The 17844-nt window shown below is 36.6% G+C and overlaps 1 protein-coding gene across 3 annotated transcripts in view; it reads left to right on the top strand.

Annotated features, from left to right (window-relative positions):
* The window catches only part of OFD1 (OFD1 centriole and centriolar satellite protein), a 38120-nt gene that overhangs the window by 7653 nt on the left and 12623 nt on the right, over positions 1-17844 (top strand). For all 3 annotated transcript variants that reach the window (XM_068180035.1, XM_068180034.1, XM_068180036.1), the window contains 11 exons: positions 49-222; positions 2152-2258; positions 3151-3270; positions 5528-5601; positions 6268-6359; positions 6505-6694; positions 7395-7525; positions 7893-8004; positions 9455-10076; positions 12307-12429; positions 15138-15238. In XM_068180035.1, coding sequence (XP_068036136.1) covers positions 49-222; positions 2152-2258; positions 3151-3270; positions 5528-5601; positions 6268-6359; positions 6505-6694; positions 7395-7525; positions 7893-8004; positions 9455-10076; positions 12307-12429; positions 15138-15238 — 1846 coding nt within the window. The remainder of the gene's footprint in view (positions 1-48; positions 223-2151; positions 2259-3150; positions 3271-5527; positions 5602-6267; positions 6360-6504; positions 6695-7394; positions 7526-7892; positions 8005-9454; positions 10077-12306; positions 12430-15137; positions 15239-17844) is intronic.

The following is a 17844-nucleotide window of genomic DNA, read 5'->3' as shown; positions in this document are numbered from 1 at the left end:
TGATTTGAAGATGGCCCTATTTAACTCTCTTCCTCCTTTATGTAAAAGCTTGAACATTTTAAAGAAGTTGAAATAGCAAAGATTAAAATGGAGGAGAAAGTGCAGACCCAGAAAGAAATCTCTGAGCTGCGTCATGAGTTAGAGAAGACACATCAAGCAAAATCTGAAGCCTTGATTTCTCGTGAAAAGAATGCCATTGAGAGGCTTCAAAGGCAACAAGAGGTAAAGTTCCAAATATTTTTTTCCGAATCTATTGCAAAATGATTCAGTGAGTTGGTTAGACTGTTCTTTTATCTTTGGGAGATTTACCTTCAAATCTTGGCTGATTAGGGAAGACTTAGAATTCACGTTTGTTCTTATAAATAGGGGAATGCCTTTAGCAACTGCAAGAATGAGTATGATTAAACATCTAAGTAGACATGACTGGAAAAGGAACAGTTCTGCAAGATGGGATGTAAATGTAATAAATATTTTTAAATCTGTTTTAATAATTTGCTGAATTCAGATCACTGGGGTTTTTTTTTCACAGAAAGTTGAACATAGCTTTTAGTTACACTCTTAAGTTCTTTTAGCTGCTCAGAAGACTCTGTTTATTCTTAAACTGAATAAATAGCTCATATGGTACAGATATGCTGTTTCTGTTTGTTTTTATATATTGACTGTTACGAATAACCACCGTCTTTACTGTAAGCTAGCATCTCATTTCATTTTTCTGAACACTTTCGTGTTGATGAGTTACTCCTCTGGGCTGTTAAATCTTGGTGTTTTGCCCAGGTAGTAACTGTTACTACAGCACACAATCATTCGTGTGTAGTTCTCAACTGCTTATCCCGATCTCAAGCTGTTACTTCTCAGTTTTTGAAAGAATAGTTTGTTTGCTCTTCTCTTGCCTGTTTACCTTGCCACCTCCCTGCTATCTGCAGTAGACCTTCATAGCCAAATAGTAATCATCCATAAATGTTAACTGTTTTTGCTTTGGTGTGGTGGCATTATGGTTTGTTTGTCTTGTTTTTTTCTCTGAGAACATGTGGTATTGGCTAACAAAGCAGTTGTGCAGGTCTCTATATTAATTAATATAATATTAAACAATTTATCACCATGCCATGAATTTATTTCAGGGTTGTGTGCTTTGAAGCTGAAAAGAAAACATCTTTGTTATGCTATCAGTCTTCTTCTCTGGGCATGAAATTAATTCAGTAATTAAAAAAACCCCTACCAATCACTAGATCAACAATCAAGTATTGTGTATAAATATTTGATTTCTCTTGTCAGCTTCTGCACTCACTGAGAACTTTGTTTCATTTACCTTGGGATTCTTTAAACAGAGTTCAGGTACATTTACATTAAAGATGTCTGGTCATTTAACCCTTCACTATAATGACATTATGTCTAGGAAATGTGGCTTGAGAAACTGGTCTATTGTTTGTACCAGGAGCAGCCGCTAAATCTGTCAGCGCCGTCAAATGCACATGGCTTTCAAAGTTAATATAGGGGTCCATATGGCAAAACCATAACTTTCTTCTTAGAGTTTTTTTTTTTTTTTTTTTTTTTTTTTTGAGACAAATAATGTCTTTTGTGCTTAAGGGCAAAAAAAGCCATTTTTATTAAGAGGAAGATATGTGGGTTTTGATGTTAATATGTTCAGCACTTGGAGAACCCTGTTTACAATTTTTTATGAGTTCTGTAAATTAAACTGCAAAAACTGAAAGGCTGTTGTTTTACTCAGTTTTAGTTTTAAGTCATGTTTTATCAGTGGGTTTTGCTGTTTGTTTTTTCAACTACATTTTTGTGAAGAACATACAAAACTTGTTTATTTTTAAAAAGTCAAGTGTTTGAACATGTTTATTCTGCAATTAAAAAAAATTCCTTTTACTTGAGTTTTAATCAGTGCTATTTCTTAAAGGAAGTATGTTTATGGGTAGGCGGAAGTGACTCCATCTAAAACATTTTTATTCTGAGTGAAAGTAGAAAGGGAATTAAAAAAAGATACTTAAAATTGATTCCAGATGTTGTTTCATATAATGACTATATAAATAGTATTTATGGGAGTAAGATCAGTCCCTGAAGAAGATCCTTCAAATTTAGAGTGTGTTAAACAGTAAATGAAGTTTTACAGTGAAGTAAAACTAAGGATAATGTTTTGTGATTCAGATAGAAGCAAAGGAAGTGTATGCTCAGAGACAAAGTCTGTTGAAAGATATTGAAGCCATAAGGACCAGGGAGGCAGAACTGAAGCAAAGGATGGAGGCATTTGAAATGTAAGTTGCTGAAGGATATATGCAATGCTGAATGATGCTTCTGCAAAACCTGCCTCAAGATGTTTCTGTTTTGTTTCTGCTTCTGCGATGTTGAAATAGATAATATATCCCAGAATTTTACATTTTGAGCAGTATTGTATACTGTCTCTATTAGCAGGGATACCCCATACAAAAAGATGTTTCTGTTTTTTTTCTATTCCACCTCATCCAACCAAAACAGTTCAGCATTGCTTTGCAGGCAAGGAACCAGATGTTTACTTCAAGTGCTTAAATTAAAAAAGCCCAACCTCCAAACAGCACAGTATGTAACCCTAACACACATGAGATATGCACATTAATGTTTTGCCTTATTAACCCTATGTTTTGGGGTTGATTTTTTTTTTATTATTTGTCCTTAATAAGATCCATTTTCTTTAGTTAAATAAAAAAAGTAACTAATCCATTTTTGGCAAAACTTTCAATACTACTTAATGTTGTTACTTTGTCATCTGTTTTTCATAGCGAAATGAGTATCCTGCTAACAAAAACTTGGTTTTTTTTATCAACCCAGTAGAGGGTGCTGATAGAATAGCAAGCTCAGCTATTCTAGCTATTCAGCTCTTTCCTCTGAAGTGTGTTTGGTGTGGGAAACTGAGCCAGGGTTAACCCGGGATAGCTGCATAATTGATTGGTACTGAATTTTAAATAGGGCAATTTAGTTTGTGTCACATCACCATGTTCTTAATGAACTACAATGACAGAGTCTGATTATGATTTCAACTTGCAGCAGCATTCAAAACAAGCACATTGCCCTTTGATGTTTATAAATGTTATTGTGAAAAAGAAACAGAATCCCAGACTAAAACTTTGACTTTATAACTGGTCACTGTCTGTGTATTTCTGGATATTTCAGCACCCAGAAAGTTCAGGAGGAGAAAAATAAAGCTATAGAAGATGCACTTCGGCGTCGTGAGGTTGCCGTGAAGAACATAGAGGAGACATATGACCAAAAGCTGAAGACAGAACTCTTAAAGTAAATTTTTTTTTGTCTCTTATAGGACACATAATATTTCATATGAAAACAGAATAATAAATACTATAGGATTTATTTTGAAAAATGTAGCAAAGCAAGGACTTTGAAAATGTTCACTTATGTTTTTGTTTTAGTGAGATTGAATCTTTTGCATTACTGCTTAGCTATTTGCTAGTACTATAGAAAATAATTCTATTACTATAGAAAATAATTCTCTTTTGGTTATAGGTTATATTATTGCTGTAGTTTAAATTCTGTGTCAATATCTGGAAAAGACATCTGACATTAGCTTGTATATTTAGACAAGAGGATCTGAAGCAGTATTAATTACTTCCTTTGACCACAGTTAAAAGAACTGAGCATTTTGTGAATGCAGAAGAAGCATAAGGGGAAATCAGCATTAAAGAGATGTTCCCTTGGAAAAGGGGTGAGAGACATACTAGTCCATTATACAGACGAATTGGCTCTTACCTTCACCCCTTCCCAGTTTTGAAGAGAGATTCTGTGATATGGATCTCCCTCTTATTGGTTATCTTCTCTTTGAACCTGGTCTTAAGGAATTGGCAGTCATCTGTGATTTCTTATGGAGTATTGCAGTGGGTATATCCTAACTTTGCTATTGTGCTTCCTTGTAGTACCTTGGTCGCTTGAAGGGTTCCTCGATACTTCAGTGCAGACAAGAGCTCTTGGCATGTCATGAACCTGTCTCAGTTAGGCAGCTAAAGCAAGTGACTGATAAATCATTACTTTTTATTGCAAGCCAGTGAGCAGGATTATCTGTATTTTTAGGTCTTTAAATTAAAGAGCAAAGGTGTTGATGGTAGGTTTTGGTAAAAACAATCCCTCAGCATTTGATGATTTTGTTAGAGAACAGTGAAATGCAACTAATTAATTGACTCACCTTACAGCTAGCTACAAATAGTGGTTGCAAAGTCCTTTCAGTACAGGAAGAGAAGCAAAGCATTTTAAGGATAAACTGTTGCTTTGCTTATTTTATCAACATACAAGATATTTTAAGGCATGCTGCAGGTGCTCAGAAAGACAAAATCCATGTCCTTTTGTCCCAAATCATTGATGAAAGTATTAAAGAACTACTGTTGCTTATACAGAAGTAGTGACGCTTGCTAGCAAATCAATCTTTCTATATTTGCATAAACATTAAATGCCATTTTTGGGAGAAGGATCTGAGTGATCTGGACCATTTGCAGAAATGCAGGATGATGGATTTGGCTATGTCTGAAACCATTTATAATTATGTCCCAGTCATGTAGAATGCTGAGCTTTCTTAGCTCCAGTAAATTCCAGTTCAATGGAATGGCACTGTTGGATAACTACTGGGCTATGAATGGTGGTGGACCTGGGCAGTGCTCAGTGTCTGGCTGGTGACTGGTGGTGTGCAGAGAATCCCTGGGGCCAGTTCTGGGGCCCTTATTGTCCAACACCTTCATCTGGATATGGGCACAGGGCATCCTCAGCTTTGAACACGAGGCTCAATTAAGAGGAATCATTTCCACAGTGAATGACAGAGTTTCAGTTCAGGCAGATTTTGACAAGGTTGGGAATCGTGCCAGTGCAAATCTTAGGAATTTTAACAAGGCAAATGGCAAAGCTCAGTGCTTGGGGCAGAATAGCCCTATGAGGTTGTATAAATGGGAAAAAGAGTTGACTGAGGAGCTGCATTTCTGAAGAGGAGGTGGATGAGTTACAGTGAATGCCAGGTTGATTATGAGCCAGCAGCATGCTCTGACAAATAAGGCAAAACAGTATGATGGGTAAGATTAGAAGCAGCATGGCCAGCAGACTGAGGGAACTTATTGTCCCTTGAAAGGTACTGGGGAAAGCTATGCTGGGAATGCCATGCCCAGGTTTGGGCTCCCCAGTTCAAAAAAGTGATGAAGAAACTGGAAAGGGCTTGGTAAAGTCTGCCAGGATAGTCCATTTGAGTTGGACTCTCAAATGTGACCTCTCAGTTCATATGGAAGGGGCTGGAAGTTGTGACTTAGGAGATTTAGCTTGGACTTAAGGAGAAAATCTACTGGGAGAGTAATGCAGCATTGGTACAGATCATCCAGGGAGATGATGAATAGATGATTGGCAGGGCCCTTTCCAGCCATTTTGGTGGCTCTGTGATAGTTAATTTTGTTAATAAATAATTGTGGGATTATAGTTTAGTTTGGCAAAGAATGGAATTAGCACAAATGCCTGTGCTTGTGTGTACTCACATCCTTTGGGAGTACGTAATCCTTTTTGTCTCTAGATACCAGCTTGAATTAAAAGAAGAACACATAGCCAGAACCAATAAAGTTACTGAAGATGAGAAAAAAAATAAAGGTAATCATCTGTCTGAGATTGATAAAGTACCTGTTTATCTCTAGAGCTTTTACTGTCATATGCCAGACCACTGCTGTTCCTGAACAGTCTTGATGTTCAATGGTATAAGGGACAGAAGAGCCATCAGGACAGGTAACATTCAGCAACAGTGAACGTTCAGCAACTTGTTCCTGTTCAGAATGCAGTGGAAATCATAAACTGCTGCTTTGCACAGAGGCTGCAAAGCATTCCTGGTTTTTCAGTGTCCCATTTCCTTTGGAAGTCCTAATGGCTCATTCAGGCTTTAACTGAACTCTGGTACTGTACCCTGGCACAGTTGCCAGTTTCTACATTTATTTTGCACAAAATGTTTAATTGGAGCTCACAGAAGAGAGCAGAACAGAAAACAGGGTTAGACTTTAAAGTCAGGGATGTGTATGAAATGATACATCACAGGCATAGGAATTTGATTTGCTTAATTCTAAATGTGTGTATGCATATGTATACATTTGTATATACAGCATGATTTAGTTAATTTTGAAGGCATGTGTATGGCATTCAGTCATGTTAATGTCTTAAATTAAATTGAATTTTGGGCTTAGCAGCTTAAAACTGTTTTCTGCTGATACAGTTTTTTACTGTAATACTCTACTAATTTTAATTCAGCATTTGTAATCCTCCCTGCAGAGAAAGCTATGCTTTTGCAAGAAGAAGCCATTGCTGTGAATTCAAAAAAGGAGGAACTCAAGCAAGCTGTATCACGCACCAAAGAGCTTGAGGTAATTGTAAATATGAATTTAAAGAAGCCTCTATTCTAGTTGGTGCAGTTCAGGTATGTTACAAATAAAAAAGAAAATGTGAAATAAAAATAATTGTTGAGTAGTACAGCAATTCATAAGCTTCTAAACTGTTCTTTGTCTGCAGCTGGACTTGGAGTCAATGAAGGCCCAGGTTCTGTTGGTAAATAAACAGAATCAGTTGTTGACAGAAAAGCTGAAAGAGGTATCGGACTATCCTTTGCTAAAGGAGGAAAAATTGGAGCTCCAAGTGCAGAATAAACTACTTAGGCAACAGTTGGATGAGACTCGGAGTGAGAACCAGCATCTTCGAGACAGTCAGTGTGAATGATTTAGTTATTTTCTTGTTTATGTTTCTCTACAAGTATTTGTTTAGAAGTAAATTTTCATTAAAATGCTTTCTTTGAATTATGTTTGCTAGTAGTTTGCATGAAGCCCAAGCTAGTGATGCATATAATTGAGCAGTCCTTGGCATAAGTATATTTTCTTTTATATGTCTGTATGGGAGAAATTCTCAATTAAATGGTAGCTGTAATTTGGAAGGATATCCCTTTCACCCTCTGAAAAAAGCAGCACAATAATCCATTTGTTTTGTTTCTAGATACCAGCTTGAATTAAAAGAATATTTCTAACCTTGCATTAGTATGGTTAGTAATGGTAAAAGAACATGGCATTATTATTGAAGTGCTTGCCTGACTACAGTAATAAATACAAAGTATTTCTAATGTGCATTTCAGATTACAGGACTGTAGAGATGTATTGCAGTTATGTAAGATAAGGATATGTATTTTTCTTCTAGTGTAGCATAGTCTGGGTCTAGTTCTTAAAGGACTACACCAACAAAGATTTTGGTTCTTTGTAAAAGGAAGAAGAAAAATATCTCCAAGTACTTATTCAGAGAAAGCCTTGTTATGTTCCTAAAATCAAATCAGCTTTACATGTTCATGGACTATTGTGTAGAAAAGTGTACACTTGTTATTCTTTGTCTGAGTGTCTGGTGTTTCCCTTTTGGGGCAGAGCTGTCCCAGCCCTCGGCGGAGTACCTGGCCTGCCAAGTGGAGCTGAGGAGAGTGGAGCATTCTAAGAAGCTGGTGCTGGATGAATTTGAAAGTCATAAGCAAATGTTGGAAAAACAGCTACAAAGTGAGGTAAATTAATATTTTGAAATTATTTTAATCTTTTCTTCTTCCTGTCATCTCTTTCACAATTACCCATCTGTCTGTGTGCCGTTTGCTGTGAAGTTACAAGGATTGTTTGTACTGTGCTTATTTTTATGTATACAACTCCAAAGAAAAAAAACCATCACCACACCAAAAAACTACCAAAACCAACCCAACATTACCAAGTAAGTCTTACTGAGTCACCAAATTGTCAGTGCTGACTTCGGTAGGATACTAGGTATATATGGTCTGACCGGACCTGAAAAACATTTAAAAACCAAGTATTCAGCCAGTTGAGATTATTCTTCTTGTTTGAATTATGCTGGTTTTTATTTTTTTTCTTGATTTCCTATAGATTGAGCGTTGTGCCCAATTAAAGGCCCAACTGTTAGACTCTGAAGCTACTGTCAGGAAGTTAAATGTGCAGGTTGAAGAACTGAAACTGCAAGTGAAGCAAACACAAGCAGGTTTGTATCTTACACCAGAGCAGTCCTTTATGAAGGACAAGTGTAAGAAGTTCCAGAAGCTTAAAAAAACTGCATTTGTGTAGAACTAATATATCACCAGCGAGTAGATTTTAAATTTTAAAATCAAAATCTATTTAAAGCCCAGTTTAAAAATGAGACTCATTACAACCTCCTCTCAGAAAACAAACCTATAGGAGGAAATAAAATACTCCTCCCTGAGCATTTGCATATTTTTGTCTGTTTTTCCTCAGTATAAGGACATTAATGTTTTCTGATAACATAAACATTTTCCAGCAGGCAACTTGTGTTTCAATGTGTTTTGATTCTTGAATGTTCATAATAAAAATAATCAATTTGAAATTTTATTTTGTACCTCAGAATTTAAGTCTAGCTCTTAAACAGATTTAGTCAAATCTAATAACTTTTGCCTAAGTTATGCTTAACTTGTCTCGTATGGGCATTAGAAACATAGGGGCACTTACATAAAGAAATTCAGTCTGCTGAAGAAATGTTCTTTTAAAGATGTCTATCAGTTTGTTAATATCAAGTATTATAAATAAAAGGGTTAGTATGTGTATTTAATGTAAAAATACAGAATTCAATTCTGCAATGATTATACATTACATACAATGTGTTGTCTCATAGTTCAGTATATGCAATATTTTACATTTTATACTATGCTCTAGGCATACACGTATAGTTATGGTACACGTATTGGTACCATTTGAAATGGGAAATTTGTTATATGAAACTAGCAAATATATATTTTAATTAAATGACTGAAAGTACTGTAGGAGCTTTCATTTTACATCAGAGTTAATGAAGTCTTTGAAGAACCATTTGTGTAGAATAAAAACAAGGTTGTAAATGTGCTGAAAGATACAGCATCATATTGGTCTTTTGGGCTTGTTGAGGCATTCAAGTCCCTAGAAGCAGACTGCCCCAAAACATTCAGTTTAACTGACAATTTTAGAGTACTTTTAACGAAAAACAAAACAAAACATTTTCTATGTGCTGTTGTTTTTCTTCAAAATTATTTTTTTATTAAATAAAGGGAAACTCTTAAGCCTTGTGGCATGCCCTGTGTTCCTTAGACTTTACCAGCATGATTAGACATAACATGTCCAAAGTGGTAATGTTTTAATGTTTATTTATTTACTTGAACATAGGTATGTACTCTACAATGTTATTTTTTAAATTAATGGTGGTTTTACATGGAAGAATTATATATTTAAAAAATAGCAGTGGTAATTTGCAGCTTTGAAGCTGCATTAAAAATGCATTTAAATGAATTTCAATTAAATTATTAAATTCTCAAAATGTAAGCCAATTCCATGGTAGAATGATTTTGATCAAATTGGAATTTAAATGCCATGTTTTATTATTTTTGCTTTGCTGTGGGTCTCCCTCTCTCTCTTAATGTCACTCACTTTCTCTTGCTGCCATTTAGCTCTGGAGAATGAGGTGTATCGGAACCCAAAGCCGTCGCTCGTCGACCGCTCCGTCCTCGACTTCCTTGGGGACAGGAGGGTGCCCCACGACATTTACGTGGATGGCGCGTTCCCGAGGAAGCCGCTCCTGCCCGAGGTGGGGATGGCCAGTGCTGTGCCGGGGCCCGGCTGTCAGCTGCAGCCGCAGCCACGCGGCGCTTCCCCGGACTCTGACCTGGAGTGCGTCGCGCAGGCCCGGGCCAGGGTGAAGGAGCTGGAAAAGGAGGCTGAGTACTTGGAAGAAGCCTACAGGAGTTACCAACACAGAGTCATGCTGAATGCAGCTGCAAGCAGAACACCAAGGAAGATGCAGCCTCCTGGAATTCTGCAGTGTCCTCTTAGTAGACACCCTTTGACTATCCAGCAGGAACTGCTAGAGGATAATCCCAGCTGCCCACATTCACCTCTGAGCAGTCCAAGAGGTGAGGAACACATCAAAAGAACTGAGCAGGTTGATATCTTTAAAACTCCCTTCACGCCACCACACAGAGGAGCATCTTCAAGGCGCCTTTCTTCTACTCCCATTTCCAAACCAAAGAAAGACCTCAGTAACAAGAAAATTCCAGATGGTAAGTCACAATTGTTAATGGGGTGCAGTCATGGGTTTTACTCACTCTTCCTCTTGAGCTCTGGCAACAGAAAGATTTAGCAGTGTTAGTGTTTGACTTGTTATTTGCTAAGGTGCAGGAAAAATCAGGAGATGTCGTTTTGCAGGAGACAGAATATACCAGCTGCTTGGAGTATTGCTTCTTCCTGGAAACAAGTACTGGAGAAGTATGTTGAGGGAAATTAAACATGCTCTAGGGAGCTTTCAAGAGAAGATTATACGATATAAATCTCTACAGCTGTAACTTTATGATATACAGAGTTTAATTCAAAACTTGCTATTAAGTATAACTACTTTGAACATTGATTGTAGTTTCTTAACCCTCCTATATTTCTAACCTTTCATTTAACTGTTGTAGTTAGAGTGTGGCAGAAGATGTCTTTGGCTTGTCTTAAATTGAGCTTTCCAGCCTGAAAGGTCCAGATTTCCTTTTGTTTGTTCTTTTTGCTGTGACATCTTTATAAAATACTCCTCGGCAATGGTAAGGAAGAAGGACCTAGTTTTGAAAAATTTTAATTTGCTATGAATATTACAGTTTCTAATAATTGCTTAGTCTTTTTTTTTTAAGGACACTACTCAGAAAAGCAAGCAAAATAGAAACAAAATGTAAAAAAATAATCTGTTGTTTCAAATCTGCAGTACATCTGCTTCTTGAGTGACTCAATTTTTTTTATCCTGGCTCCAAGTGGATTTAATAGGATAAAAAAGACAGTAACAAAAAAAAAAAAGATAATGATCAGCTGCTCCATGAAGGAAGGTTAAATTTGAGGGCAGCTTAGTTTGGAAGAAAGATGGCTGTGGGAAATCTGGAAAACAATGAGAAATGTGACGAAGGTGAAAAGGGATCAACTGATTATTATTTCTCAGACCCCAGTATCCCATGACATTGAAAGGAAATAAAATTAAACACTTTTTTCATACCATGAGTAAGTTGTGTAATTCATTGCTTCTGTGAGAACAAGTATAGATGCAGGAATACAACTTCTCTGTCGGGATGATCCAAAAAAGTATTGATTGGAGAAAGGTTGGGATGGGTGTTGCCAGAAGTAAGATATAAGTATTCTCCTTTTTCAATTTTAGTTTAGTTTTGTTTGGTAATGGCAACTGTTAGAAACAGGTTACAAACTCTGATTGATTGTGGCTCTCCCTGTGTTTCTGCATGTAGAGCATCATACAGTTACTAAAAACATCTTTGAAACTTGAACTTTCAAAGCAATCTTTCATATTGTAAGTTCTCTCTGTCAGCTTCTATATAAAATACCCACAGACTATTTGTTTAGCACTGCACATGGACAAAATCTTTCATAATACTAGGGTTTTGTTGAAAAATTAGGAAATGTTAAAACTGTAGTTGTGTGCATAACTTGAATAATCCATCCTGTCTTTGTACTTTTCAGAAGCTAGTTACAGGATGGCAGATCTCTTTTTTCCAGTTGGATCTGTTCTCTGCTTAATGCACAAAACTGACTGGTTCTGGAGAGGGGTAAGAATTGAATAACAAAGGAGTGCATTACCTGAGTCCAGAGTTACAGAAATGGAGTGGTGTAGAGTGTAGGACAATTGCTGCAGCTGGGTGATAGGATATAAGGTTAGCTTCAGTGCTAACTGTGCTGTTAGTGGGATTTGTCAGCTCGCACTTAGGTTGCTTCCCCACTGAAATGTCACTTCTCTCATGAGTCTTCTGAGGAGTGCTTTTATACTGGTGTATATATATTATTCTTTTCTGCTAGAGATGGCTGAAGCACCAGGTGTAGTTTTGCTAGAAAACTCTTAAGTCATTCTGGAAGCTTCTGTGGAGCTTTTTGGTGCTGTTGGAAATACCAGTCTGAACAACTCAGGGTAAATTTAAAGAGGTAGAAGATACCATGCATGTGAGTCTGAGATTTATTTTTTCCTTTAAGTGAGGTTAAGTGCAGCTCAGTTGTCAGCACCTGTCTCTGGAGAACAAAATGAAGTTGTCCTCTTCTAAAATACTTACAGTTGGCAGATCCAACAGCTGTTTTACTGCATAATCTGCAAGTGGAAGGATTATGCAGTTTTTGATTTTCCTTTAAATTAGCTCGTGCATTTGACTGTTTTCCTTCCTAAGTCCTCCATGCACATTGAACCAATAATGCATGTGTTGTACAAGCAGCCTTGTCTGAGAAATAGTAGGACAAATAGCTAACACAAATTGTGGGATTTTTATTCTGCAGACATCAAGAGCTCATCCCTTACCTCTTCACAGCAGAGTGTTGACCAGGTTCTTTCTCCAATTTCAAAGCCATGTTTGCTTTCATCTTCTGAGTCTGTTCCCTCCTCACCATCCAGTCATGGCCAGAAAACCAGGTAACATTGTTTACAATGCAACATTTTTAACCTTTTTAAAGAAACATTTATCTAATTGCTCACAGTGATAGCTGCTTTTACCAACCAAGGAAGCCATTGATTTTATAAGTGAAAACTTTTCTAAAGATGAATAAGAATTTCCATTTTAAATATCATGCCTCAAGTGGAACCTAGTTATAAAAAAACCAAGACACTTTGGTTTGCTCTGAGCAAAGCCATGTCTCTTTATTGTGTCTCTATTTTTCACATCTGTGACCTGACTGATGAGCTTTTGCTAATTGAAGCATTTGAATTTCTGCTTCCTGTTTGAGAATTTAAATCAAGGCAATTGTACATTCTCAGTTCATTCATGAACAAGCTGTAATGCTAAATTTATTACTTCTTTTTTCTCTCTGAAGAGCTTGTTCACGTGCCTGTTTTCAAAGTAGGATTTTCCAGTCTCCTTTGCATGTGGGAATGGGATGGGTAGCAGAATTCTTTTCTTGTTGTTTTTCTAAAGATCTTTTTAAGGTAAATGAATAACTTGACAAAATTAGGCTGCATTAAAATGGCTACTCTTTCATCTCTGCATCTCCTATTTCCATGTTCTTATTGTCCTTAAGAACAGTTCTTCTGTTCTTTAATGTCCAGTGTTGCCTCCACTCTCCAAAACTAAGAATCCTGAATATGTGTCTTCAGAAGCAGCTCTAGGATTTAACTTTCAATATTTTTTTTTCCTCAGAAGACACAGCTGAATTGTCCTTAACCTGCTAGCCATCATTCCTGGTTTGATGGCTGAAGAAAGACAGCCTGTGCTGGGGCAGCTCTAGCAGGCATTTGTAGGCCTTTCTTATTTTGTTATCAAGGCCTCAACATACATTTAATGCAGAGAGGGTCTCTTATCTGGTTAGAATTTTGGTAGAGCCTTTATGTTTTTATCTTCAAAATGAGCTGTTGAGATATTTAGGGACTGTAAGGTCAGTTTCCTTTAAGTATACCCTTGAGGCTGTGTCTCCTTTTCCTACCCATTCACATTTTCTGTGGTATGTCTCAGATTTCTTGTACTTCTCTGGCAGATCTTAAAAAGTGGAGGTTGAATGTTAACCTGCATGTTAATGTGATAGGGGAAAATGCTCTAATCCTGTGAGGGACTGTACTTCTTTGAAGGATTTTGTAGATTCCATCCTGCTTGAAGGGTGAACAGTATGAGCAAGTTATGTTGCAGAGGACAGACCTGGGTCTGGGAAGGCATCTCTAGTTTGTTGTTGCTTTCTTGGGTTTCTTATGACAAAGCAAGGGTATAAGGTCCCAAAAATTGTCTTGAACTTGCTGCTTTCCCCAGACTTTCTCAAAGGAAACACATTCTTTTGTTGCGTATTTTCTAATTTCATGTGCCTTGGACTGTTTTCTGTTACATGAAATATTTGAGAAATGCATGTGTGGGCTTTTCCAGTTATTTACTCTTATTATTAAGCAAATGCCACATCACTGATGTGTATTGTGGGACTAGTTCATGACCTGTAGATTTTAAGTGGCAATGGGAACTTCTTTGAAAAGGCAAGGAAAGCGAATATGATGCTGTAACATCCGTGACAAGAAGACTAGAGTGATAAGGCAGATTATTACCTAACTTTTTGTCTGTTTGTTTGTTTGTTCGTTTAGGCCAGAAGAAAGCAGTTGAGGGTTGTTACTGAGGCAGTGAGTTCTCTGTCTTTCTAGCAGTGTTGCAGGACACAGCATTGAAGAAAGTGACATGTGTGTCCTTGAACTTCGCACCCTTAAGAATTATTTAGCACTTAACCATTTCTATGAAGGAAAGACTCAAAGCATGAAATAGATTTCCAAAACTTAAAATTTCATTTACTCTGTCCTATTTAATTTACAGGGTATTTTTCCCCCACTGACATCACTGACCTATCCTTCTGGCAATGCAGATTTATTTGTCTGTGCCCAGATTCACTTTTTGCTTATGAACAAATCTCATTGCTGGGGCTATGTTTTGTATTGTTTGTATTGTTTGTTCTCCACTTTTGCCCCATGGAAGATGTGTATTCCTTAGAAACTGTAAGCACAAACAGGCTGTGATGAAGAGCACCAGCTGGTGTGAAGTAAGCTCCTTTATGAATTGCTCATGCTGAATTTCATTAGTGACCTGCACTCCTTTTGCTGTTCTGGTTCTGGTCAGAGTTTAGTAGCTGGGTCACGTGGGAGACATTGTTCTTTCACATTATCTTTCTGATGAGATAAATGGGGATTTAGAATGAGGGCACTATCCCCATTTTGATAGAACCCAGATTTTCACCTCTGCATCTCTTGTTTTGCCAGACATCTAATCCTAGTACATTTCAAACACATCTGTTAAGATGACATCAAAATGGGAATTAAGCTGTAACACAAAGCTTGAAAAGGCAAATTTCCTAATTTCAGTTGACAGTCACGATTCATTGTATTTCTCCTTTTTTATGTTGTTTCTTCCTCCTTTTATTTTGTTTTCATGTAATAAAACTATGTGATGCAGACCTTAGGGAAAGGCTGAAGGGTAATGGAGTGGACTTTTGGTAAAAGTTAGAGAACTGGATTGAAATACATTAAATTTGAGTCAGAAAGCTTCATGGATTTTATGTTTGGTTTAGTCTGTTGCTTAGCATGTGAGTGAATTTCACGTGGCTATTTACTTAGAAGTTTGGCATTTATATTTACTAACTTATTTATATTCTTATTTTTTTCAGACTTCAGAGTCAACAAACAGATAAACAGGATCTCAGTGATATCCACAAACCAGAGAAACTAAGGTATGAGGATCTTGAAGAACACATTTATACTCTTGAAGGTAAGTTTTAGTGCATTTCAGACAATTTGTTTAACACCTTAGGGCTTAACAGTCTTCATAGTTTTAAGACTGTAATTAGAGAGAAAAATTTCTGACTGATTTTGGAATTAGGGAAAACAAATGTCTCAGATGATGACATATTTTCTTCATTCTTGCATCTTTAGGTAAGTGTATATAGTAATAAGCAGACATTAAATTGAGTTGGTTCTGACATTTGTAACATAAATTTATTCAGAAATCTTGCATAATCTTGTTCTGATTAAAGCTGTAGGTCTGATGGTTGCTTTGGAATGTTTTAAACTGGTGTAGAATATTTTTTAAACAGAAGAGTGTATTAGTATGTTAACTAAATTGAGGCTTTATTATATTTGCTGCATAAATTAGAACCAGGTTATAAGTCTAAAGATAGGTTTCTGTAGCTATTACATGCACTCTTGATTTTTCCTTCAGTAACTGAGACTTAAATAGTAGTATGAATTAGAATTTGCTTTAGGTTGCATGTAAATGTGGGAAGAAAGAACTCTTGCAGTTATGCTGTCATCAGTCAGTATCTCTGAGTAGTTTTGGAACATGTGGTTCAGTTACTGAAACCTAAATTTTGTCTTAACTTTTTTTTTCTCTGAGGTCAGTATTTCATTTATTTGCATTTCTTCTCTCTGTTGATTGCAGGCTATAAAATGTTTCCTTCTTTCTGTATGCTGCAGGGTCAGTTTTCAAAAATCTTTGGTGTAACTAAGGTAGTGTAGAAAGAAGAGGGTAATCAAACTTGATGTCCTTTATAGCCATTTGTGTATGGAGTGGGAAATAGAAGCAGTTACTGGCCTTGCTTAGTTTTGAATGACATCCTAATGTTGAACCTTAGCAGCCTTGTCTCCCATGAAACTGTGGGTTTAACGTAGATGAAGTTGTCAATGAGGAAGATGCGAACAGCCAGCTAACCCTTCCTGTTTCCAGATTGCGTGAGGTCTGTCAAGTCCTGAGGCTCGGTGGACATGTGGCATTGTGTGGTGTAACTAAACTCATAGGTGGTGAAGAGATTGTGGTTGTTGTCTGGGAGAGTTAGGGGTATTTTCTTTGGAACCAGTGATTCTGTCTGGTAAGAGTGTTTTCTTGGGTCCCAGACTGGCTTATTCTTTTGGTTGTGGTTAGGTCATATGGAAGATGGAGTGGAGACCTTGCTCACTCTCCTGACCCTGTGAGAATATAGCTTTCAGTATTCTAAAAGCAAGGAACCAAAAAAGATGTTTGTTTAAATAGCAGATGTGCTGATAGTGTTTTGTGATAACTGGCAGAAGATAATGCCTCATCTGTGCATTTCTTTGTGAAGCTTTACTCATTACTCAGCTGGTTTTATTTATCTCATTTATTTCTTTTATTAGCTTTAAATGAATTATTTGAATGTGAACCAAGCCTATAGCCACTAATGGTTTCTACTCATCTCACATTTAAATTAGACTTATATTTACTTCTTTAATTTTGTATGGGAGACCTTTGGGAATACATTGCATATTTCACTTCTATTTTATTACATGTGACAGCAGGCTGACATTTTCTTGGCAATTAGGCCTGAGTAGATGCTGTGCCCGAGTAAGGTACTAATGAATCATTTGGTGATGTGTGGTGGTCAGTAATTTTAAGAGTTCACATATGCTGATGATTTCTCTATCAACAGTACTTCAGTTGGGTGAGCCTGCATCAAAAGACAATCTCAGTATGTAAGAGGAAATCAGATTGTCTGAAAAGGGGAGGAGGTGGCTCAGGAGAAATTGCAGGGAGAGGTGGGTAAGAAAGTAAAATCTAAGAAATAAATACAGAAAAAGATATAGTGAAGGATGAAGTTGACAACAGTAAAAACTACAGTGAATTAAAGGAGATACGAGAAAATATGGAAGTCTTTTAGTCCTACTGTGAGTGAATTCCAGAAAGAAAAGATCAGCAGATTATCTTGGCAGCAAGTGCTTTTGGGTGATGTTCTCATCTTAAGGGAATAATGCCTCTCTTGCTGTCCTCCCTTAAAAAGGGAGTGAAAGTATACAGAGTTACCTTTTTTCTCCTCTGCAGAGTAGTTAATTTAAGATGTTTTTTACTATTAATGGTTCTGGTTTGGGTTTCTTTGTTTATGTTATTAGCAGTTATTTTGAAGTTAGAAGTAATATTTAACTGTGACAAATTTATGAAAGGAATTTTTTAATTTAAATACACCTGATGCTTATTGGTGCCTCATATGGAAATAATGTTGTTGTTGATAGTGTTATAATTAAGAGAGAGCAACAAAACAGAACAGATTTTCTTTTGAGTTTGATAGTCCATTATTTTGGTCTTACAAAACATCCCATATATAGAATTTATTTTCCTAGGGGAAACTGGTAGGAATTCCTCTTGTTTTGGTAAGAAACTGAAATCATTCTCCTAACTTAGAATGACAGCTTGACAGAATTTTTTCTTTCATCTACAGTTCCTTTAAAAGAGTTTTAATTTAAAGAAATCCAACCATTCAGAGAGAGGCTGATCAGTTTGGTTGACTTTTTTTCATGTAAAATATTTCAGTTTTATTATTATGTGAAAAAGAAAAAAGCTTGAGACATTGCTAGTATATGAAGGATGAA

Source organism: Anomalospiza imberbis, chromosome 2 (genome assembly GCF_031753505.1).
Source record: "Anomalospiza imberbis isolate Cuckoo-Finch-1a 21T00152 chromosome 2, ASM3175350v1, whole genome shotgun sequence".
Taxonomy (NCBI): Eukaryota; Metazoa; Chordata; class Aves; order Passeriformes; family Viduidae; genus Anomalospiza; species Anomalospiza imberbis.
The sequence above is the reverse complement of the archived record's forward strand: the minus strand, read 5'-3'. Positions and strand labels throughout refer to the sequence as shown.